Source organism: Doryrhamphus excisus, linkage group LG6 (genome assembly GCF_037039965.1).
Source record: "Doryrhamphus excisus strain RoL-2023G ecotype Guam linkage group LG6, RoL_Dexc_Guam_v1.1, whole genome shotgun sequence".
Taxonomy (NCBI): Eukaryota; Metazoa; Chordata; class Actinopteri; order Syngnathiformes; family Syngnathidae; genus Doryrhamphus; species Doryrhamphus excisus.
The window spans coordinates 17,923,636-17,948,042 of NC_136362.1; the positions used below are offsets into that span (position 1 = coordinate 17,923,636).

Consider the following 24,407-nt stretch of genomic DNA (forward strand, 5'->3'; position numbering starts at 1 on the left):
GTTGCGGGTGTTACGTCTCTTCAGTCACTTGTGTCCACATGTGGGACCGATGAATACAAGCATTGTTTTTCAAGGTATTCTCCAGGGATGCTTTATTTGATACTATCCTCAAGTATCGCAGAAATCACCTGGGTAGGAAGAGTGGACTTTGCATGTGATTATGACATCATTGTCACTGTTATTATTATTAGTTATTATTATTGTAGGGAGACTTTATTCAGTTCATTTGTTTAATTAAACAATTAAGAGCAGAGGTGTCTAAAGTGTGGCCGTCTGGACCATTTGTGGCCCTCGGCTGTTTTTTTTATTCGCACATCTCATTTTAAAAATGTAGCATATAAGAAATACCAACAGCAAAAATAGAAAAATGTAATAATTTTACAATTTTACAAGTAAAAATACAAGAAAGTCCTACTTTTATGAGAATAATGTAATACTGCAAGGAAAAATTATGTCATTTTAGTAGCATAAAGTTGAAATACTGAAGACAAAAGAGTTGTTTTAAAAAGTGGTAATATTATGACAAAAACAACAAATCAAAAAAAAGGTTAAATATAATATATATATATATATATATAAAAGAAAAAGTCATGCTAACAAGGCAAAAAGTTAAACCCAGAATATTATGAGGTGAAATAATGTATATTTTAGTAAGTAAAGATCTTTTTTTTTTAACTGTAATACATATTCCATGGATAGAATCCAGACTGAAATTTTTGTTTTGTTTTGTTTTGTTTTGTTTGAGGTGATCCTGAAGATCCTGAAGTCCAGAAAGATTGTAAATGGACATAAGGGAAGGTCCAGAGCACAGGTGGCAGCTTCATTGTCAACAGTTTCAGATGGTGGGTAGTCAGTTTGGGGAGGCAAAACAGCAGGGGACACCCCTGTTTTAGAGAATTATCCACAGTTCCTTACATTGTATTCTTGTTTGTCCTATTGGTCCCTGTGTTGTTGAGGGTGTCTCTTGTCCCTTGTATCCAAACAAGGTGATTGTTTATGAAGGTGCACACCAGAGATCCTTTCTTTGACACTATCTTCCTGCACTGGCAAGTCACAGGTTATTTCATGGTTTATTGCATGGTTATTGCATGGTTAATTGCACAGTTATTGTGCAGGATTTTTGGAGCAATTTATGTTATGGATTTTTAACATACATACTCATACAGTGGCCACATTTTGAGTGGTAAAGCAAATATTTGTTTGATTTCTTCAGCAGGAAATGACACAATTAAAATGTGTGAAGAAATTTCATGAAATATAATCAATATTTTAAGGATGTTATATTTTAACAAAAAGTTCCATGGCCAAAAATATTCCTCATCTTTCTCAATTCATGCATATGTTCATACATATGTTCCATGGGTGTCCAAAGTGCAGCCTCGGGGCCAGTCAACATTTTTTTAGGGTATGAATCATTTTCACTTTATGTTATGTCATTCGCTCCAAATTATTTTTTTTGAAACCGAAAAATAGCTAGCATATGTTGCCAATAATGTTTTAATAATAATGTTTTTTATAATTGCAATTAAATATATAAATCTTACATATTAAAATCTTACATTTTGGTTTGGCACATATAAAATAATTGGCTGACAGCTATTGGAATTCATATACAGTATATATACGTATATAAAGCAGTCTTAGAGAGGCGATTACCAATTTTTAGTCATGTTGGGGTTATTATAGTACATTAGTTAACATTAGTAATTCTCAAATGCATTAGCTAACAACAAACATAATGAGTAAGTGTCACATAGGCATAGTCAACGCAGGAAGAGGCGGAATAGACCGTTGGCAGTATGTTCAAATGTCAGCACCATCTAAGCAGCCTATTGCAGCCTATTGGCCTATTTTGTAGGTGCCAATTGAGCTCATATAAACATCACACCCCAATGATGAATGACACTCAATAGTGATGTTGGCAAAAATGATGTTTTATTGTCATCTGTCAACTGCAGGCAACCACACCCATGAATTATGTGCAGCAACCTGATCACCTGTATCACCCACAGGACTCCAGGCCCACTGTGATCCACTTTTATTAGTTGAGCCTTTTTTGTGTGTGTGTGTCCGTGTGTGTGTGTGTGTGTGTGTGTGTGTGGGTGAGGGGCGGGGGTGGGGGGGATGGTTACGGGATATGTCTCTCAGCTTCCGGAATAGGGTTTTTTTAAGCACAGTTACCACAGTTGGGTACAGTTACTGCTACAGTTTCTCCACATTTAAATAAATGTTACATAAATGAGTGTAATGTAAAGTTAATATGACTTCTACAGCGGAACCTTCGTTAGTGTAGGTATGACTGAATTTTTCCCTTTAAATAATCTATGTAAATCTGCATTACACACATTTTTATAGTTAGTATAGTTTTAACAACTCAAAATACATAAAGGATGAGTAAAAGGGAAAAATGAACATTCAAGGTACTTGTATGCATGTAAAAAATACAAAGTTTTGTGTTAACATAGATGGGCGTAGACGCTGACTTCCTGTTCCTGTTACCATGTAGTGGCAAGCTAATCGGATGCTAACGAGGATGTTTGTTTATAAAAATACTAGAGATGCTCTGGCCACCGATCAGTATCGGACAATTTATGTGAAAAATTGTGTAATCGGCATTTGCCAATAAATGCCTTTCAATGCTGATAACAAAAGGCTAGCACGATTGCCGCCCGTATCGATCGTTGATATAACTGACGTTATCATTTTTAAGCTGCACCTTTATTTCTGAGTGACTTTATATTGACATTCAGCATAAATCAGTCGTACATGTCTTTATGTAAACATTACTAGAAAACATTCCTAAACAGGAGTATAATATTTCATCCACTTATGCTGGATGTCCACAGTAGACGTAAACAACGTCCTCCTCCATGTTGGGGTGTCGCTAAGAGGCTCCCTGAGGGTTAGAAACATGAACGTTAATGTCGTATTGTATGTGAAAGTGCATATGCATCCAGCAGCTCTCGTCACATCGTGACACATGATGTGTCACGTTCCTGCATCTTTTTCCCCGAGTCACGTTCACTGTCTCTCTTTGCCACGTTTCTATGGTGGCGTCCCGCAGGTACACACGGGAAGAAGTCACCTCTATGTTATTATTCTCTGTATCTTTGTTCTCCTTTAAAATGTACTCCTATTGTTAGGAGAACACAATCATTTGACTGTATGGAAGCCTGTGATGGCGTTACAAGATACGCCTCAAGTTGGGAAGCGCCACCATTGGACGTGGCTCGCCTTTATCAATTGCTTTCACACATGCAACAATCAGCGCCTTTGTCTCAGGCTGTTACGCAAGTCATCGAAAGTTGATTCGCATGAAACTCACCCGCTTTATTTTATGCTTCTTCTCCCTCGAGAGATCACTGAACAGATAGACAGATAGAGTGTTATTCATAAGCTTACAGGGTACAATGTTGGGTTTTAAGGACACTTACCGAGGGCAGCATTAAATCCTTTGCAGGGAACTGAGGAGGACATTAAAATGACCAAATGTAAAGAAACAATTTGTAGTAATTGGACCATAACATGACAGCTTAAAACTGGTACATTGGCTTGGAAGTAGACATCACCCTTCACAAATCTATCACGTTAATTGTAGCAGCCAGGACATATGTCAATAAATGTTATAAAGCATAACCTTGACCGCACAGGAAATGACGTCAAAGTTGCGTTTTATCTTGCTGTGGGCCATGTCCAAAACAGTAGCCAGGAAGTGAAAAGACACAGATGAGAAATTTGAATTCATTCACATGCATGTGCAAACACGTGCACACACACACACACACACACACACACACACACACACACAGTTCACGTCTAAATTTTCATTAATTCAATAATTTTCTACCGCTTATCCTCACGAGGGTCGCGGGCTAATTAGGTTGCAGGTTAATTGGCGACTCCAAATTGTCCATAGGTATGAATGTGAGTGTGAATGGTTGTTTGTCTATATGTGCCCTGTGATTGGCTGGCCACCAGTCCACGGTGTACCCCGCCTCTCGCCCAAAGACAGCTGGGATAGACTCCAGCACCGCCGCGACCCTCGTGAGGATAAGCGGTAGAAAATGAATGAATGAAATAGTTGTTAATAAATTCTTATTGTCATGTAAAACAACCATTTTTGGTTGTTTATATTGTGGCATCGTTATATATTTTGGCTAATTATATATGGCTAGTTTTGTGTCAGAGTGAAAGTTTAAAAGCTTGAAATATGTATTTTCACAAAAAGCTTTTGTTTTGTTGAGAACTGATATTTTGCTGAAACTTATGTTCTACTAAAGATTACTAAAGAACAAAAAAGGTAGAAATAAACTCCATATAACTCAAAGTCTATATAAATATTAAAAAATGGCCAGTACTGGGAGGGATGGCTGAGATTGAATGAGTAAATTAATGAATTTTTCAAAAACAAAACACATGATGGAGCAATATTCAAACGCAACGTAGCGTTGAACAGCTTGATGTATTTAGTCCGCACGATGCAGCTCACCTGAGTATGTCCTCTGCTGACAGAAGCTCACTTTGACGCCGTCAGCTCCGACGGGCGCCGCCACCACCTTGTAGACATCCCCACATGTTTCCTCCTGGATGTCGCAATATGTCTTGTTGGCAGCTGCCAGGCACGTGTAGTTGGCCACAGTCCCATACAGCTCCACCACGTGCTGCTGGACCTGAGCGCTCCAGGATGTGCGCCAGTAGACCCTGAGGGAGTTGTTGGCCCAGCGGTACAGCTTGACGTTGGTTGGGCAGCAGGCACCTAACAAAACAAAAGATGAAGAGTCAATGACAGGGGTCTCAAACATGCGGCCCGCGGGCCAAATGTGGCCCGCAGGACACTAGTTTGAGGCCCCCGCCTTGATATGAAAGTTTAATGTTAGTGCGGCCCGCGCAAGTTTGATATGGATGCTGTATGGTATCATGTACCCAGAAAAAATTATTACGTTTGATTCATGTTCATGTTAAAGGTTAAATAACTGTTAATAGTTATCCTCCCTATCCGTGTGGAAGTGGTAAGTTTTTGGCTATTTAAGTTTAAAGGAAATAACTTGAAGGCTACCGTTTAGGTCGCTAGCTCTCTAATTTGCGAGTTAGCATGTGTCTCAAGACCCTGCTGTTGCGCAATATGTTGTAAATAAAAAGAGTATAAATGTGACTATAGTCGTGTTTTGTCATGTCTACAGGGCTCTAATAATGCTTTGTTCATTTTAATCTGAAAAAAATAATTTGTCTACCCACCAACTATATGTGGTTTATTAAGTTTTTATTATTTGCCGTTTTTTATTATTATTATTATATTTATTTATTACCGATTGATTTTCTTTATTTTTTATTTGTTTATTTATTTTTCATCTTATTTGGTGCAGAAAAATAAAAATTAAGATATTTGCGAAGAGTGGAATGTTTTATCAGAGCTTTTATTGTAGAAAATCGGAACCAAAGCACTGAAAAAGTTTATATATTTTTCTGTTTTTAATAAATGCGTTTTTGTTTTTTTTTGAAAACCTGATGCGGCCCAGCCTTGCCCAGACCCTAGCTCCAGTGGCCCCCAGGTAAATTGAGTTTGAGACCCCTGGTCAATGATGTCGATTGCCTCGGTCTGTTCAAAAGTGCCAGGCATGCTCAAGTGTACTTAAAATTGTAGTCTTAGCATGAGTATTTCAATAATGCAGTAATGACCCACTTATTGAAGGTTAGTAGTATTTTGTCCTCACCTGATGAGAAGCCATGGTATTTGCACTCTGACATGTGTCCAGTGCTGCTGATGGCTTCCAGGGTGACGCTGTAGTTAGTACCGCAAGTGATGCATCCCATCAAGCAATGCATGTCCATAGTGTGACACTTGGCGTGTCCGCGTGGTGATGTCAGCATGGCAATGAAGGAATGGGCACCGTGCCCAACTGACCATGTGACGTTGGTCACGGCCTGTGTGACCTGGTTCACGTTCATAGACTCGGGGCAGCAAGGACCTGGGAATGATACAATGTGGTAATCACAGTGGATCACTAGTGATCCATCACCTTGCAGTACCTGTTTCTAAAACTTTACTGTATCCGGTTAGACTCATTCCTGAAGTTTTGGTGGCCACGGCTGTGACCTCATAAGTTGAACCACAGGGTAGCTCCATTAGCTCACAGGAGTTGTTTCTTCCATGGCAAGTGTGGGTGTCGTAGCGGCCAACAGCAGTGACGGTATAATTTGTATTTTGGTCGTTGGGCGCTGTCAGTAGGACTCTGTATGATGATTGGTTGGACTGCGTCATATTTACAATGTCTGGAGCACAAGGAGCTGCAAACAGAGAGGAAATTCAATTAATCAAGTAGGATAAGTAGCGTACCACAAGACATTGTTTGACAATGATTTGTTGATCATACACACACACACTCAAAAATAATGGACAGTATGCTAATTAGACTGTAAAAAATAAAAAAGACAATATAGCAACACACATTTACATATACAGTAGATGTCAGACTTCCCAGTATTCTTGAATGCAGCGTTTACATCAGGGGTCTCAAACACGCGGCCCGCGGGCCACATGTGGCCCGCAGGACACTAGTTTGAGGCCCCTGCCTTGATATGAAAGTTTAATGTTAGTGTGGCTTGCGGAAGTTTGATCTGGATGCTGTATGGTATCATGTACCCAGAAAAAATTATTATGTTTGATTAATGTTCATGTTAAAGGTTAAATAACTGTTAATAGTTATCCTCCCTATCCGTGTGGAAGATTTTGGCTATTTAAGTTTAAATGAAATAACTTGAAGGCTACCGTTTAGGTCGCTAGCTCTCTAGTTTGCGAGTTAGCATGTGTCTCAAGACCCTGCAGTTGCACAATATGTTGTAAATAAAAAGAGTATAAATGTGACTATAGTCGTGTTTTGTCATGTCTACAGGGCTCTAATAATGCTTTGTTCATTTTAATCTGAAAAAAATAATTTGTCTACCCACCAACTATATGTGGTTTCTTAAGTTTTTATTATTTGCCGTTTTATTATTATTATTATATTTATTTATTTATTACTGAGTGATTGATTTTCTTTATTCTTGATTTGTTTATTTTTCATCTTATTTTGTGTAGAAAAATAAAAAGTAAGATATTTGAGAACAGTGGAATGTTTTATCAGAGATTTTCTTGTAGAAAATTGGAACCAAAGCGAAGTTTTAAAAATTTTTTTGTTTTTAATAAATGCGTTTTTTTTTTTTTTTGGAAAACCTGATGCGGCCCAGTCTCACCCAGACCTGAGCTCCAGTGGCCCCCAAGTAAATTGAGTTTGAGACCCCTGATTTACATAATAACATGACATCACTGCTTTTCCGACCATGACCTTGCCTTTGATTTGTTATTGGAAAAAGCTCAATTTGAATGCTCGTCCCCCAACATTTACACAATAATCAAAGCGTGTTGCAGGGACTCGTCAATACCTGTCTCGTGAGCGTGTGACATACAAGTGCGGTTGCACCCTCGTAATTCGCTGCAAGGTGTGACAATCACAGAGTATATTGCGTTGCAACTCAAATCCGAGAGTGCACACACAGGCTCTGTGTCATTGCAGCGGATGGCTTCATCGGCAAGCACTGCGGTTGTCTCGTAAAGCTCCGCCCCTTTGACTGGTGACCATGTGACCTCCATGGTTTCTGTAGAAATTGATTCTAAGGAAACATCCTCTGGGCAGCATGGAACTGGTGGAGATATTGAGGAATACAGAAAAAAATAAATCAAATAAAAAGAAAATGCTATGTTATTAATGTATTTATTGCTTCATTTGTTCTTACCGGTGGTGTAGTTCTGCACATGTGCATAGGGACTGGATCCAGCCTGGTTGTAGGGGAAGACGCTGGTGAGGTAGGTGTAACCGCACATGCAGAAAAAGTGGCAGCTGCTTCCTGTGGTGTTGCATAACTTCTCGATACCGTCGTCCCGCTTTATGAAGGTCATATAAAACTCCACCAGTGGTACTTCATCCCACATCACTGAACAGTTCCCAGCATGCGGCTCCTCTACCCAGACGTTGTCTGGAGGACACGGGTCTGACATAAGAAGGAAAGTTTATGAGTGATGGCAGTCATTCTGGAGCTGCTACATACATTTATATACGTAACTACAAGAGAAAACAAAGACTTACGTATAAGAATAGGCACATATGCATGTCTATGAGTGATAAACAAATATCACCGTCATGTTCTCAAATACCCATAATGTATCGTGTTTAACCGGAATGTTTCCAGCCTTTGTGTAGTGCTCGCTCCGCATCGTACTCTCACATTACTTATGAACACAAGCCTTGGGACACCATCCATTAATTCCATTACTTCTATGTGTAGTATTTCTATATACTCATATTAACTCACTAGCAAGATCTCAGTGTATAGACCGGTCATATATCTCATGTCGTTTTATTATCTGCATACTGTATTTGTATATAACTCTGGGAGAAACTGTTGATTTAGTTAATACTTGTGTTGTTTATTTTTCTATATTGTGTATTTTGTACTGCTTAACTGATTCTGTCCTCTTGCTGCCGTGCAATGCAAATTTCCCCACTGAGGGACGAATAAAGGCATATCTTATCTTATCTTCATCAATCTAAACTTTAAATTAAACTTAAAATCGAAGGATAATAATGGAATCAGACCTGAACAGCGATTTTATACCACCTAAAAAACATTAAGGTAGTAGTGTTTAAATCAGATTTCCAGAGACTAATCCATTAGACTACTAATAACGGCCTTCTCACTGGGCTCTCTAAACAGACGCAGTACAGAATGTTGGATGCTCTGGATATAAGAACCAGAAAATATGTCCATATTAGTCCAGTGCTTAGATCTCTGCACTGGCTTCCTGTCGCTCAGAGGCATGGTCTTGAACCAAAGTACATCTCGGACACGTTAGAGCCCCATAAACCATCTCAAGCTCTGAGAAGCTCAGGGACTGGTATCCTGTGGATGCCAGAATCAGGAAGGAACATGGTGAGGCGGTCAAGTGGTTAGCGCGCAGACCTCACAGCTAGGAGACCAGGGTTCAATTCCACCCTCGGCCATCTCTGTGTGGAGTTTGCATGTTCTCCCCGTGCATGCGTGGGTTTTCTCCGGGTACTCTGGTTTCCTCCCACATTCCAAAAACATGCTAGGTTAATTGGCCACTCCAAATTGTCCATAGGTATGAATGTGAGTGTGAATGGTTGGTCTATATGTGCCCTGTGATTGGCTGGCGACCGGTACCCCGCCTCTCGCCCAAAGCTGGGACAACTGGGATAGGCTCCAGCACCCCCGCGACCCTCGTGAGGAAAAAGCGGCAGAAAATGAATGAATGAAAATAAAATAAAATAAAATAAAATAAAGCTCAACTTTTGAACACTTGTATTCAGCTGTAAACATGACAAATGTTATGTTTTTATGGATGTTGATTTTACCGTTCTTTTCTGTAAAGCACTTTGAATTACCTTGTGTATGAATTCTGCTCTTGCTTTGCCTTACTGCAGCAACAACAGCAGAAGGGTAAGCTACGTTAGCGTTTGTCATTTTGGTCAAATCTTTCTCCAAACTTTATAGCATTTCACATATGACTAAACTGTTTGACCAATGAGCCACCAGCAGCGGTTTACATAGTGTGTGTTGTGTGTTGTATATGATATTATTAATATTCCACCCACATGTAACGTAGTCAGCTGGTGGCGAGGGGTTGCTGGGTCCAGCTGAGTTGAAGGCTGTGACAGAGACCGAGTGATTCTGACCACAAGTCACAGCACTGATGTAACAGTAGTTATTGGCTGTGGTGGTACAGTTTTGGCCATTGGTGGTCCAAGCCAAGTACTCCTCGGCTCCCTGTACGAACACCCAGTACACGGCGATGCCAAGGGACCGGCCCTGAGTCACCTGAACATGGATCACATCTGGACTTGGCGGACCTGAAAGTCAAATCCAAGGGAATGTTAATTACAAGAGTGATGCAGATTCCATTTTTTGGCGTTTTGGTGTCTCACGTGTGATCTGGCAGACGGTTAGGTCATCTCCGACGCGGCCTTCAGAGTCCCAAGCTGTGCCTTTGATGCAATATGTGGTCCCTGCCTCAAGGTCATCAAAGGTAACGGAGTTGTCCGTGGTGTTGACTTTGACGCGTGAGATGGAGCCTTGCTGGATGACGCAGAGCGAGTAGAGGACAGCATAATCAACGGGGGACCAGCTGACCAGGATGGTGTCATCATCAGGGGAGGTGGAGTTCAACATGGGCGCCATCACCACTGACAACAAAATAGGCGTTAAAACATTGAACTCCACCAACGATGTTGTTTTGTAAGAGAAGCAACATAGATTCAGCATCCCTGTGATTATATTTCACTGTGTCCCCCCCCGGGGGGTGGACAGTACCTTGTTCTCATGGTTTCTCTTTTCATTTAGTGAAAACGCTAACATTGCAGAGGATGGATACAGTTTCTACTCTTATGCATAAGCTGCGAAGTTTCAAGACAGCCACAATGAGACGTGAAATGGCACACTGTTATGGCCGGCGGAGTGAGACAAGCTATTGTCCTAAAGAAACAACAAATAAGCAGTCTCTCGTACACAGATTAGCTTGTAAGAATTGCTTGTAAAAGTTTTCAAGACTGGCCAAGTGAAAGTGGCTGGAAAAGTATGTTTAACTGTAAGTAATACAGGTAGTCTTCATGCTAAATGTCAATTAGAATATGCATGGTAAACATATAAACAACAACCAAATCAAGGCCTTATAGTACCTGTTCTGACTGTAATGGGGTACGATGGCTGGCTCCGCCCCCCCGCGTTGACGGACATGATGCTCAATTTGTAGTGCGTGTAAGGACGAAGCTTCATCACGGTGCCCGGGGAACTGCTCACCGTGGTCTCCGAGAAGAAATCGTGGCTCTGTGACACCGCCCTCAAGATGTAGCTGGTGGCCCCGACAACCTCTGCAAACTCTACAGTGATGCTGTCGCTGTGCTTGGAGTAGGCCTGCTCAATGCTGGGTACCTCTGGGGCTGCATGATGGATGTAGTTAAGACACTAAACAAATTACATCAATTCATGCTAGGTTGCAGGGAGCTGGAGCCTATCCCATCTGACTTTAATAAAAAGGTGGACAGATGTAGACCAATTACTGGGCACAACAGACAAAAGGCTTATCCATTTAAAGGGGAAGTATTATGTTCATTTTTGGCCCTTTGTATTGAGTTGAAACCACCACAGAAAGCTTACCAGATCTTCCATAATCTGCACCTGTTCCAGCTGTATTTCCTCAGCTTTCCAAAACGGTCGGTTTTAATTTATTCTACCCACGGCCTGCCTCCGCGCATGCCCGCTCCGCTTTGATTAGTCACACTCCCGAGCCCTCCCGAGGACTTGCAGACTACTACCGAACCCCACTTTCTAATTTTGTCGGTGTAGGGGTTTAGCTAGGGCACTGATAAATTGCTACTTGCAGCTCGCGCGCTTCGGCAACTGCAGATCCAATCCAGCATCACCCATGTCCACAAAGCAGTCTCATATTTTTCTCTTGGTGGTCAGGAATCTGAAACTCCAACCACTTCTGCCTGATGTTTGCCTCTTTAGGCAAGCTTGTGTTCCCTCAAACCTGAACAAATATTTCCTGGAAGCCATTGCTCCATGCTAACATGGTGAAATCTTCGACAAACATCAGAGCGAGATGAGGGCAAGCCTACAGCGTGTATCCGGGCATGCCCATATAAATAAGTCCGGCCCACTGTGACATCACAGTAAGCCAGTGTTAAAAAAAATCTCTGAAATCGAGTGTTGAGAGCCATCCCAAACTTCTTTCAGGGCTCACTTCCAAATGTGCAAACCTCATTATCTGAAATTTTGCATCGTTTAACATGAGAATACAACATTCTAACAACATTTATAGGTCCCCTGCTATGCAAAATGGACTTTTTGATGATGTTCTAGCAGTAATATCTGTCACTAGACAAACACAGCTCATTAGCATTAAAGCTACAGACATACAAAGAGTGTTCTAGTAGGGCTTACTAAAACCACAAGGCAATATTTTGGGCAACACAGTACAAAACATTATTGTGGGACCTAAGACTGAAATTGTTGAAAAACAGTATTTTATGCGACCTTTACAAAATCAATCATCAGCCACTTAGTTTCAGTAAAACCTTGTAGAAAAAAAAGGCTGTAATACCATGAGGCTCGCTCTTAGACCTTTGACATCACAAATTCCCACAGAAATCCCACAAGTCTTCCGTATACAAGGACCAGATGGGTAGGTCATACTGCTTTTGTACCTGAATAATCAATAATAATCAATCGACGGTTGTGTTCACTGACCTGTCAACTCTTCGGTCTCTGCACTGCTCAGCACATTGAGGGCATCATCCATGGCCTCCAAGTGCATGGTGTACACTGTGTTTGGTGACAGAGAGTTGACTGAGCCCATCACAGTGTCACCACTGAAATGAACAAAAAACGAGCGCTCTGGAGAGGTTTTTGGTGTCGCTGTGATCTTGTAGGACGTGGCGCCACTATGTCCCGTCCACTGCATGGTCATACTTTTGGATGTGGCCGTAAACACAGAGAAAGTGATGTCTGAAGGAATCAAAGATAGAAGGGAAATTTGCATTTAGCATGGAACAGTGTAGGATAGGTTTTTATGTCAGAAAATAAGATTTTTAATTTTTTTTTACCATTTTCAGCAGTGCATATCTGAAAATAACAGAAACAATCATATCAATAAACTGGTAATATATTGCATTTGCAGGATTTTCAAGGGCATTATTCTGAAGTAAACTATGTGCTGGCCACAAGAGATGCAGCAGACTCCACATTGCTTTCACTCAACACACATTTCAGGTATTTCTTTCAAGTTGGAATGAATTTGTCCATTGAGGCCAGGGTGTGCATGCCACACACACTTGTTGAAAGCCGTAACAATCAAAAGAGCCTGTGTTCACAACCACACCGCTATGCAATATTGATTATGACGTTAAAGATCACAAAACTACAAGTCACTCATATTGTTGTTCTTGTTTTCTATTTTGCTGCTTTGTTTTCAGAGACAATCATCGCTTACCTGTTTCATCGTCAGGAAAAACAAAAGTTTCCATATCGTTTCCATTTCAGACTTGAAGGCAAGATTAATGTTTTTTTTTGTGTCCAAAATGATTTAAGCAAAGCTGAGGTCTCTTTTCTCTGTACTCGCGATCCCTCTGATGAGCCGACAGGTGCTTTATTGTTTCTGCAAATACCAAAGAGCCCAAAGGCTGAAACTCCTCCCCTCAGGGGGGCTTGGGTGGCCTATCCGCGTGAGACGAGGAAAGCTCATCTTTCATAGATGGGAATGTCAATTTTGAAAAAGACTTTTGATGTACATTTAATCTTTTATAATGTTGCATTGAAGACTTGGAAATATAAAATCATAAGCTCAAAATGTTATTGTGGTAGAACACATTTACATTTATTTATTTACATTACATATTTATTTTGTTTTAAGCAAAGGGTAGAAATAGTTCAATTCAAAAGGACTTTATTATTTTACTTTCTAATTGGAAGCACTGATATTGCATGAATTCCTGTTTGGGACATTTTGAGTAACTTCATATAGGCCAGTGCTTCTTAAATAGTGGGGCGGGCCCCCCTGAGGGGTTAGGGTGAACTGTTTTTCAATGCCAATATGTACACATTTATCTTACTCAACTTGAATACACTTGCATGCACAAATCTCCATGTTGTTGGTTTCAGTTTCAAGTTCAGTATGTACATTAGTTTCTCAATAGTATTTTAAATCAAGGGTGTGAAAAAATGTCTGTCCCTTTGGGGAAGCACGACAGAAAATAAGTGAGAACCACTGATATAGGGTAATATGCTATAATGAAGAAATATATACAATACACTGAAGTAGGTTAAGCTAAACTAGCATGTTATCCAGTGTACCGTAAATTCCAGTGTAATAACAATAATAACAATATATCTTATTTTATAAGCAGCACCCACTAAATTTAGAGAAAAAAAATCAGATTTGTTCATATATAAGTCACGTGTGTCCATGTCATAAAATGACATATTGTGGTGGGCATAAGTCTGTGAGGACCAGGCAGCTCTTTATTTGACAGTCATGAGCGATGCAAAACTCACAACAAGCTTGCCAATCCATTGCAAATTGCAGGAGGTCATTATTCAATAACAGTCTGACTCACAGTGTCATCTTACAAACAACATTAAACTCATCACACAGCAACTTAACACTTAAAAGGTACCTAGGAAATATACATTACATGTACCAAGCTGCCTCTGTCCACTACTATAGTGACCTCCTGCACTTTCCAGTGGCAAACTTGTGCACTGAAGTAGTTCTGAAGTCAAGGAGATGTCATGAGATTACAATTTAGCCATAGAGCAGCCACACCGTTTTATAAGCTGGAGTGTTCAAAGCTTAAGAAAAAAAGGTGTTGAAATTATGGTATCAGTACATCAGAGTTGTTGATACAGCTTTTGTATTTGATCACATTAGATGCTGCAGTTGTTCCTAACACAGTATAATATAATATTATATTCACTTGTGGCAAAGTGTCTGTATTGTGATGGACATGCATTATGTAGGCTGTTATTGTCCATGAGAAGCTGATCAAATTTAACTTCACGTGTGAATAAGACACACCACTCAAAGCACAGAAGTTGTTATCAGATGGTCCAAAACACATAGTTCTAAGAGCAAATTTTATTGGTGTTTAATTGCAGGAAATGTTTGGCATGTACTGTAGTTGCAAAGTCACGCTTCACCCAGACCAGTGTGTCTAAACTATAGTCCTGAGGCGTTTGGATATGTCCCCTTACCCGATACCCCCTTAAGAACAACAGCAGAACTTGATAGCCCCATGACAAACACACAACACATCCCATCGCATCACCAACAGACTTTGGCAAGATAGGAGCGGAACCACAAAGCAAACAAACCTAACACAAACAAAGTAAAAGGACACGTAGCGCTCACAGGTCTGGTGGAAGACGGCCATTGGAAACATAGCTAGGGGGACTGAAGTTGATATTCATTTGAATTGAAGACACAGTGGGATTTACCCGAAATGTTATATTGACTACATGACCCACTTTTTTATTTGATTCATCTTTGATTCACTTTACCCCTGCAGCTTATTGCATGTATTCTATAGCAAATCATTTATTTATTATATTACTTATTCTGCAGCCTTATATGTGGAGTTGCCATGTTCCTCCTCAGTATGTAATCACGATTCAGAAATACAAATCAAATATTTTTAAAAATGTTAATATTTTATTTTACTTTATTGACCTATGTATGTGCAGATGTTAGGTTCCTTCACAGTTTGTGCTCTGAATGCAGAAATATAAGTGAAATATCTAAACATCTGAATTATGAAATGAGCAACACCAGGGATCACACTATTCATAAAAGTTTTTTTTTAGGTCAAATTATTCCTATTAATTAAGACATGTGAAATTGTGACTGATAGCATCTACGTATTCTATTCTTCTGTATTTCAAACAGGGAGTGAAAGTGCTGAGTATTGGCAGTTAGATTTAGATTAAATAATTATAATCCTAATAATAGCGCGCAGACCTCACAGCTAGGAGACCAGGGTTCAATTCCACCCTCGGCCATCTGTGTGGAGTTTGCATGTTCTCCCCTTGCATGCGTGTGTTTTCTCCGGGTACTCCGGTTTCCTCCCACATTCCAAAAACATGCTAGGTTAATTGGCGACTCCAAATTGTCCATAGGTATGAATGTGAGTGTGAATGGTTGTTTGCCTATATGTGCCCTGTGATTGGCTGGCGACCAGTCCAGTGTGTACCCCGCCTCTCGCCCGAAGACAGCTGGGATAGGCTCCAGCACCCCCGCGACCCTCGTGAGGAAAAGTGGTAGAAAATGAATGAATGATTAATCCTAATAATGAAATAAGATATAGTATGCACTGCCTAGGGATAGGCTCCAGCATGCCCCCGCGACCCCAATGAGGACAAGCGGTATAGAAAATGAATGAATATTATGCACTAGCTAAAGAAATAGTCTCCGGTGGTCCTGTGTTCTCTGTATGAAGTGATGTGTTGTGTCCTGCCTCCTACTGACTGAATGCTGTGCACTCTCCTGCGGCATGAGCTGAGCTTTGACCAGGTCGCCTGTCAGTCTCTTCACCATGCGGTCGGTTTTCCTCTTCATGTCGCGGGCTGCCGCGAGAGCCTGGTCTAGAGGCCTGATCATCTTCTCTTCCTTTAAACAAAAAGAGAGGATGATGATATTTTAGATGGTGACAAAGTCATGCTAATAAGAACAGTGAGGAGGAAATATCACCTTGCTTCCTGTCCGGAATGCTGATGCAGGGGACAGTGTCTGCTGAAAGTACACATTGCTGGGTAGGAGTGCTGTGTCCGACTGGGTGGAATGTTTCCGGGGATGGGCCACGGAATGAACAGGTAGTTCCCTCACTTTGTAGCTGAATATAACAGGAATGTCATAATGAAATCTTCTTTGTTGTGATGATATTGTTGTGACTCACCTTGCAGGAAGACTGCAGGAGGAGGCATAGCCCACCTGCAGAAGGGGTCTCTGGGTGGACGAAGGCAATGGGCCAGACCATCTTTCTATGGTGGCCTCTAGTGCAGGAACATGTGCATGGTAATACACTTCATGCAATTTATGTCATATCAAATACTCTTTAGTGATAGATAAGGAAATTAAGGAAGCCCGTTTCGGCCGCTGAATGAAAAAAAATCCAATGGTAAGTAATAATTATGGGATAAAGTTGTGATTATGAGATAAAAAGTTGAAATTACGAGATAATCGTCATAATTATGAGATAGCAAAGTAAAAATAATGAGATACAAACTGCATATGTGTGTTTTCTTCACTGGAACCTTCGTCACATGGCACATGCACAGTTTATATCTCATCATTTCGACTGTTTATCTTGTCATGATAACTTTTTAATCTCGTAATTATGACTTTTTAGCTCATAATTTACACACGTTTATTATCTAAAATGTTTTTTTACAATAATAATTTTTTTTGTTTGTTATTAGAAACGTGTTATATGTTTAATTATCAATCAATTCCACATAATTGACACTATTCAATAATCTAATTGATTGATTGAATATGCCTGTCTCCAGTACCCATCCATCCATTTTCTATGCTACTTATCTTCATTAGGGTTGCGGGTATGCTGGAGCCTATCCCAGCTGACTTCCGGTGAGAGGCGGGGTACACCCTGGACTGGTGGCCAGCCAATCACAGGGCACATATAGACAACCAACCATTCACACTCACATTCATACCTATGGACAATTTGGAGTCGCCAATTAACCTAGCATGTTTTTGAAATGTGGGGGGAAAACCGGAGTGGGGAAAACGCTAACCACTCCCCCGTGTAACACGCCCCGTGCGTCCAATATCTACCCACTATATTCAAAATTCAGTTTGACATGCTGTATCAAAGACACATAAAGGGTCATAAAGGCGATCATATTATTGTCACTTACTCTGCGTCCTCTGTTTGGAATTATTGTGTCTTTTTTCCTTCAAACAACAGTTTGTGGGTCCAGGCGTGAGTCCATCTGATACTTGAGGAGCAGAACAGACAATGCAAATTATATACAAGTATATTATGTTATCTACTGCGCTAAAACTAACTAACCACCATTGGCTTGCAACGTCTCCTGAAACGGACCTGAAATTGAATTGACTCTGTCGTCTCCCACAGGCCTACTGTGGAAGTGCAGCATCATCTGAGAGCAGGACGTGTCACCACTGTCTGTCCCTGGGGAAACCACGATCTAAATACTGTATATACAGACATTTTTTTAATGTACTGAAATGCTGGAGAACCTTTGCTCTTGCTTGGGTCCATATCTGTTGAAATCCAGTCGTCTAGTCTTAACCGACTGGTTTGCCGCTGCCTGCCAAAGGTTATAATAATACTGTATCATTTACTAATATAGGCTATGTTTATTAATGGGTCTGCTAGTCTACCTACCTGGTTGGCTTGTGGTGGATCCTTGGTTTATTATTGGACCTACGCTCTTGCCTGTATTTGGAGGCAAGGTAGTCCATCTTCTGCACCAGTTGAGGAAGTTGGACCAGGCCTTCTTCTAGATCCTTCTTCAGCTTTGATACTTCTGCTTGCAAGGCTTGGATAGCCTCACTGGACGCACATAGCATGCATGTTTACTGAAAAAAAGATACATTTTAATGGGTGTGATGTCTCACTCACCTATTGCAAGTGCACATGTGGTGTTCTTTATGTTCTCCATCCATGGCAGTTCTCAGGATGGGTTCAGAGGCGGTGTAATTGCTTGCATCAGGGCCTGTTGAGGTCATAGAGAAAGAAAATGTATACATTTATGCTGACTACAATGATGAAAATGAACTCACCTTGCAGCTTGATTGAGTCTTTAGTGGTACTTTGCACCCACAGATCCGCTACAGTAGCTTGGACTGGTGAACTGGTCCGCTGCCAGGTGTTCACGTCTGATGGATGGATGGTTGTCTGCAGGTTGAAGGAGGAGCCTTCACTGTCTGAGGTACTTAGTCCATCACTGTGCACTCTGCAAAAGGGCTTTCAAGGAGTTAGGGACATTGTTGTGGCATTTGGATCAATTACATTCATGGATTAATCAATTTGAACACCCCATGGGTGACATTTGTGGCAACCCCTATGGGTTGCGATACAGATATCCTCAAAATTTGATAATCAATATATTAACGGCCAAAGACTTGTGGACAATTAATTTGACACACGTTTGCCAGTCCCCTGAATACATATGTGTACCTAATTTTGGGATGATTCGGTTAAACACCCTAAAGTTACAACAGATGTTTTCTACAGTGTATTGAGCTGTGTGAGAAATTTCAAGTCAATCTGAACTTATTGGGTCAAACTTTGGGGTGCACCACTGTGTGGTGTATTTGTCAAGAAAATACACATTGGGGTGCATGTTTGGATAAATCACTGCAACATCACTGCACACAAACCAATACATACAGTCGTGTGAGAAATGGACATTTTCTAACATCCTGGTGGCTTTGTACCTTTCTGTAGGAGGACTAGGCTGAAATGTTCCACTGGATTGATTCAAGTAGGAGCTCCCAAAACCACTATCTGTCTCTCTACAAACAACCCCCTACAAAGAAAACAGTAAATGTTTACTTTAAGGAGTCAAAAAACATGCAAACAAACATGATAGAATACCTGTGATAGTGATGGTGAGCATGCATCAGAGAAGGAGGAGACCTCCACCACCAGACTAACACCATCCACAAGGTCACATTCTGAATTTGGGTTCAGACCACCATCCTGGGTACCACTACATTAAGAATGTTTGCAGCTTTAATAAGACTAATTAACTAACATTCATCCATAATGACACTGACCTCCCTGGTGTCCATTGCTGACTGCCACCTTTCCCCTTGGACAAGTCCGCTTCTCCCTCTTCTTCATCATCTTCGACTTCTGGGTGTCCCTCCACAAAGTCAACAGAAAGCCTGCACACAATTCCAAAAACACTCTTTGACTGGGCACAATGGAACTAAACACCAACACGGTACCTGAAACACAATCCGCCTGCAGGAAGCTTGAGAACATGCCAATTGTATGAGCACACACACAAACAATTACCACTCAGAAGATGAATGGCGACTGTTGACATCCCTGTCTTCTGTTTACACAAGGGATGCACATAATAGTAAATATGTTTATTATGTGTGTGGAATTTATACTTAATAACTTTATTCATCTTGATGCAATGGAAGTACAACAGAGGCAAATGATTTATACCAACTTTATACTTTATGTCCTCACCTATTGCTGCTCTTTGTCAAGTCATCACTTAGGATCTCACTCTTTTCTTCAAATAATCCATCATCTCCACTGGCCTCTTTTTTGGCCTCAGTCTTTGTCTCCATTTTCAAATAGTCAGTGGTCAAACCTACACTTGACCCCTGAAACATGAGACACAGTCAAAGTTAGAGCTGTTTTTCCACACAGCTCTCTATCTCAAGTGCATATAAAAATAACATTTTGCAACATTTTCTGGGTCTACCCCCAGCAACATTCAATGTAAACACTTCATGTGAGTGTGCTTTTATTTTTAAAAGCATTGCAACCACAGAGAAAATTATACTGAAGGATGCCATGATTTGGGGGATCTTCTGGGATTTTTAATTTGCTAACCAACCGGAACCAGAAGTCTGTTACGTTGCCTTTCTATGATGTCATCATAGGTTGACTCTCAAAAACGTCATTATAGTTTTAAATGCATTAAACTTTTCTAAATGCATATAAATGATGAATGAAAGGGATCAATGAACATTTAAGTTTACATTTACCCTCACTGAAGACTTGACTGTTCCCAAAGAATTCAGTTGTGGTTCTCACCTTTATCAAAATGCTGACACTTGCAACTTCTTTTTGGCTCCATGTTGGGTTATTGAGGTGAGAAACACTTGAATTCAATAAATAACTCATGGCAAAACAGGAAGGTGGTGTTGACCTCGCTGCCACATCGTGTCTTTGGGAACAGTCATGTCTTCAATTAAGGTTTATCCCTTTCAGGCATCAGTGAGATGTATTTATATGCATTTCAAATTGATTTTGGCATGTCAAACTATAATTGTAAAACTACACAAATGTATTTGGATTTGTTTTTTAGCTTTCTCTACTGATTCAGTTAACGTCTGTTTCAGGAAGAGTTAGACCTTAATGACGCTAACCAAGGTTCCACTTTATATTTAAATAATTTATAATAATATTCCATATGTTGTTTTCATTGAAATAATAGTGTATATAAAAATTTTAATGGAATCATAACAAAAACAATCGAACAACGCATACCCTGCAGTCACAAACGCCCCTACGTTTCATTCCTCTCTAAACAAAAAAATTAATCTGACACAAATGTGCTTGTATTTTTTTCTTACGGTTGATTCCTTTCAATGCAAAATGTAATCAGAACTCAGAGTATGTTACCTCATGCTGTGATGGTAGCGGCGTGGCTTTCATGGTTATTGTTTTTGGAGTAGATGATAAAAGAGGAGGGATGATCTGCTCGCACAAGTTTTTGTCAATCATTTCCTTTATGTCTTCGAGGTGCATTCCCACCCTGAATATATCTCCCTCCACCAGCCTGCACACATGCAAATAAGCAAACATACATGAACATACATACTGCTGTGCTGTATGTGCACAAATACAACCCAATCCATCGACTCCCTTTCAACCTGTTTGGGTCGAATGTTCCAATATTTCTGCTCAGGCCCAGATAATTCTGCATTTCTAAAGCTCTGTGCTCTTCCTTCTTGCTCATGTATTTTCTTTCCAACTGGTCCTGGGCTTCCATCAAGATCCTGAACATCTAAATGAAGACCAGCGTTACATAAGTGCAGGCATAGACAGACTCAGATATGAATGGTTGCTCACCGTTTGCTGCTCTTCTCTGCTAACCGACCTGTTGCTTACTCTCTGCTTAAAGTCATGCACCTGCATAAAAAGATGTTGCTGTGAGTACTGAAAATGATTGAGTGCGGACTCTCTTTGACCAAGTGGGAATTTATTAACAAATATATTAACTACAGTACATGAATGCCTATTCTGATTTTTCAGTGTGAAACCTTTTTGGCCTATAGCTTGTTTTTTATTGACACATGGCATATTTAAAAAAATAAAATGTATTCATTATTAATTATTTTTAGCATCTACCAGCATGTACCAAAGTGACCCTCACATTCTTTCTTTCCTATGTGTATAGCCATTTCCAGATTTTTTTGTTTTTTAGAATTGTATTTATTGGAGAATAACCTCATTTCTTAAATTATTAAAAAGAAAAGCTCACTGGTTTTGTTTTTATTTTGTTCCCTTGCCTTCCAGGAATGATTTTTCTAGTACCAAACGGTGATTATGGGAAACCTTTACACTCATAATATTAACACAACACAGGAGCAACAGAACCAATGTTATAGTGGCAGGGGCAAACTGCTCAGTCAGCATTTATACTGCTGATGCAATCATTGTAAACAACAGTGCAGCTAGTTTACACGTTGCACCAACAGCTGATTAGAGTGACCAATATTTTAAAGCGTATGCAGAGGTAGATAAAGCAGCATCTTGTAGATATTGTCTGTTTAAGTCCAATGTTTTTTTGACCTGTCGGTTATTTGCTTTTGTAGACCACACAACAAGACTCCGTGGTTAATGGAATTAAATGGAGCATTTGTGGTATTTGCTTTGTTTTCGTTGATTAACTTACCGTCTGCATGAACTGGCTGATGACATCTCTCAGCTCAGCTGCCATTTTTTCAGCATCACTGACCTCTTCTTGATCAGACGTGATCAACTGATTTTCAACTGTTTTATGAAACATATGGAAATGATATTTTGTATTTAAGATGGTCGGCTTGTCCAGTGACTCTCGTGTAACTTAAGCACCCAAAAGAAAAGAAGATGTTTGTGTAACCAGAAGCGAGTCATCTGATCCCATTTGTCTACATGGAAACAAGCAGCTTTTCCCAGGTTTAATATCAGATGTCATACTGTAACATACCCAGTGTTGGAATGTGAGGAGCCAGTGGTCCAACATGGCTTCCCTCACTTGCATTTCCTGGATCACCTTCATAGCTCTTGATGTAAAAGTCTGAAGAGGGCTGCAAATACAGCATCATTGTCATATAGCAAAACTTATTTTAATCACAAAGATGTGGGTGTCCTTTACTACAAGTTTACTTACATTGATCCCCAGCCTTATATTATCTCTGAGATTCTCAGTGTCTGTGTATTTGGCCAGTAATTTATCATATTCAGCCTAAAGAGAACACAAAAACATTAGTCATACAGTACAAGGAAGATGGTAGACGAAGTAGCAGAGATGCATTGCACCTGCAGGTGATGCACCGTTGCAGGACCAGTCTGCTGATGTATGTGTTGAGGAGTCTCTGAAGGCTGGCCTGAATCCTCCAGAACTCTGCTGATCACCTCTAACATGCCTGGAGAGGATTGGGTTCTTATCATAGGGCTGGGAACTTGAGGAACAGGCCTGGCCGGACCACTTGAGTGACCCTTTGGGATTTTCACCTTGGCAGCTACCTTGGAGAAGTCGGGGAGTGGGTAATGAACTTGACCTTGGCCGTACTTTAGGTCACCGAAAGATCTGTGCAAATGTGGGACTTTACACTCAAGATTAGTGTTGTCAGGATTAGTCTCCTCTAGATGGACACTTTTTGATAAACTCTTCTCTCGCTCAGAGATACTGCTCAGCGCTGTAGTATTGTTGTAAGTTGATGCACTCCAGAGAACGTCATCTACACTCTCCAGCAGGGACACTTCCGGCAGGGTTTCTGCTTCAATCGGCCTTCCTGTCTGTAGCGACTCCTCCCTGGCGAGATGTCGCAGCAGCAGCTGGTTAACGTCAGCTGGAGGACAAATGCATGATGGGGTGACCTCATTGTGCTTTCTGGCATCTTCTTGCGATAAAGTTGCTTGTTTTTCCACATTTTCAGCCGAATGTAAACCACTTGCACTTTGTTTTCCATCAGATGTCACGTTACTCTTAGAACCATCCATGTGGGTGAAGTAAAGGCTGCCAAGATCTCCGTCATAAGGAAGGTCCTCCTGATCCTCATCGCTGGTATTCTGCTCAGGGTTTTCATACTCTTGGTGCAGGGTCTCCTCATCTTGTATGATGTGTCTTTGCAAGATGCCACTCTTGTGTGATTCGAGCTTCTCACTACTGACAACACTGGAACCTGAGGGGGTGTCAGCCACTCCTGATAGCTTATCAATTTCTGCAAACAACCACATTGGCAATTATCTCATCATTCACTCTTGCTGTGTTTATTTTCCTTTGAGACTCACCCTTGAGATGGACACTGGCTTCTGACCCTTCAGACTCCACCTTCAAGAAATTGAAGGCTAAGGAAGAAGGCTGCAGATCACTGAGGCGGAGGCTTTCATCTTCGCTGAGGTCCACCACGATGCTCTGCTGGATGCACTTTTCCCACAATACAGTGGTCTTATGCTCTGCCTGGATGCCGTCATCAGAATCCTCTGGTTCCACCTCCATGACTCACTGACAGTACAAAGAAGTTTAACATAGCTTTAACATAGCCTGTATGTCACAAAATAACAAGTTAATAACCACTTTACCACACATGACTTTACAACACTATATAAGTAAGTACTTTAAGGATATTTGTGCACGTGAATTGTAACAACAGCACTGTATTTATATGTAACAATGCAGTTGATTTTACAATGTTAAGATAAAGATGTCAGTAACTGTGCCACATAAATAACTGATACAAAGATTTGAAAAGGAAAAACTGAGAAACTTAAATCTAACAAAACAATAATTGCAAATAAATGAACATAATTAAGCCTTGCAAGCTACATTAACGGGAAGTTGTGAACATGCCGCTT

At 40.5% G+C, this 24,407-nt stretch overlaps 2 protein-coding genes across 2 annotated transcripts; both read right to left on the reverse strand.

Annotated features, from left to right (window-relative positions):
- Nucleotides 1-2,486: 2,486 nt before the first annotated feature.
- fndc7a (fibronectin type III domain containing 7a) lies at nt 2,487-12,558 on the reverse strand. The gene is made up of 12 exons (XM_058069094.2): nt 12,301-12,558; nt 10,728-10,988; nt 9,978-10,235; nt 9,648-9,902; nt 7,771-8,025; nt 7,420-7,677; nt 6,028-6,285; nt 5,712-5,966; nt 4,490-4,756; nt 3,435-3,464; nt 3,326-3,362; nt 2,487-2,896 (listed from the first exon to the last, which is right to left on the reverse strand). Exons 1-11 carry the CDS (start codon nt 12,518-12,520, stop codon nt 3,331-3,333), a joined length of 2,349 nt encoding a protein of 782 aa, XP_057925077.2. The 5' UTR covers nt 12,521-12,558; the 3' UTR covers nt 2,487-2,896; nt 3,326-3,330.
- A 1,526-nt stretch (nt 12,559-14,084) lies between these two features.
- Nucleotides 14,085-24,107, reverse strand: aknad1 (AKNA domain containing 1). Its single transcript, XM_078791038.1, has 21 exons — nt 23,844-24,107; nt 22,869-23,773; nt 22,720-22,794; nt 22,537-22,636; nt 22,243-22,340; nt 21,417-21,476; nt 21,218-21,351; nt 20,967-21,123; nt 19,800-19,939; nt 19,373-19,483; nt 19,191-19,305; nt 19,031-19,122; nt 18,374-18,546; nt 18,213-18,306; nt 17,976-18,143; nt 17,828-17,898; nt 17,647-17,759; nt 17,482-17,605; nt 16,500-16,596; nt 16,295-16,436; nt 14,085-16,213 (listed from the first exon to the last, which is right to left on the reverse strand). The coding sequence occupies exons 1-21, from the start codon at nt 24,049-24,051 to the stop codon at nt 16,001-16,003; spliced, it is 3,390 nt and encodes a 1,129-aa protein (XP_078647164.1). The 5' UTR covers nt 24,052-24,107; the 3' UTR covers nt 14,085-16,000.
- Between the last annotated feature and the right edge of the window lie 300 nt (nt 24,108-24,407).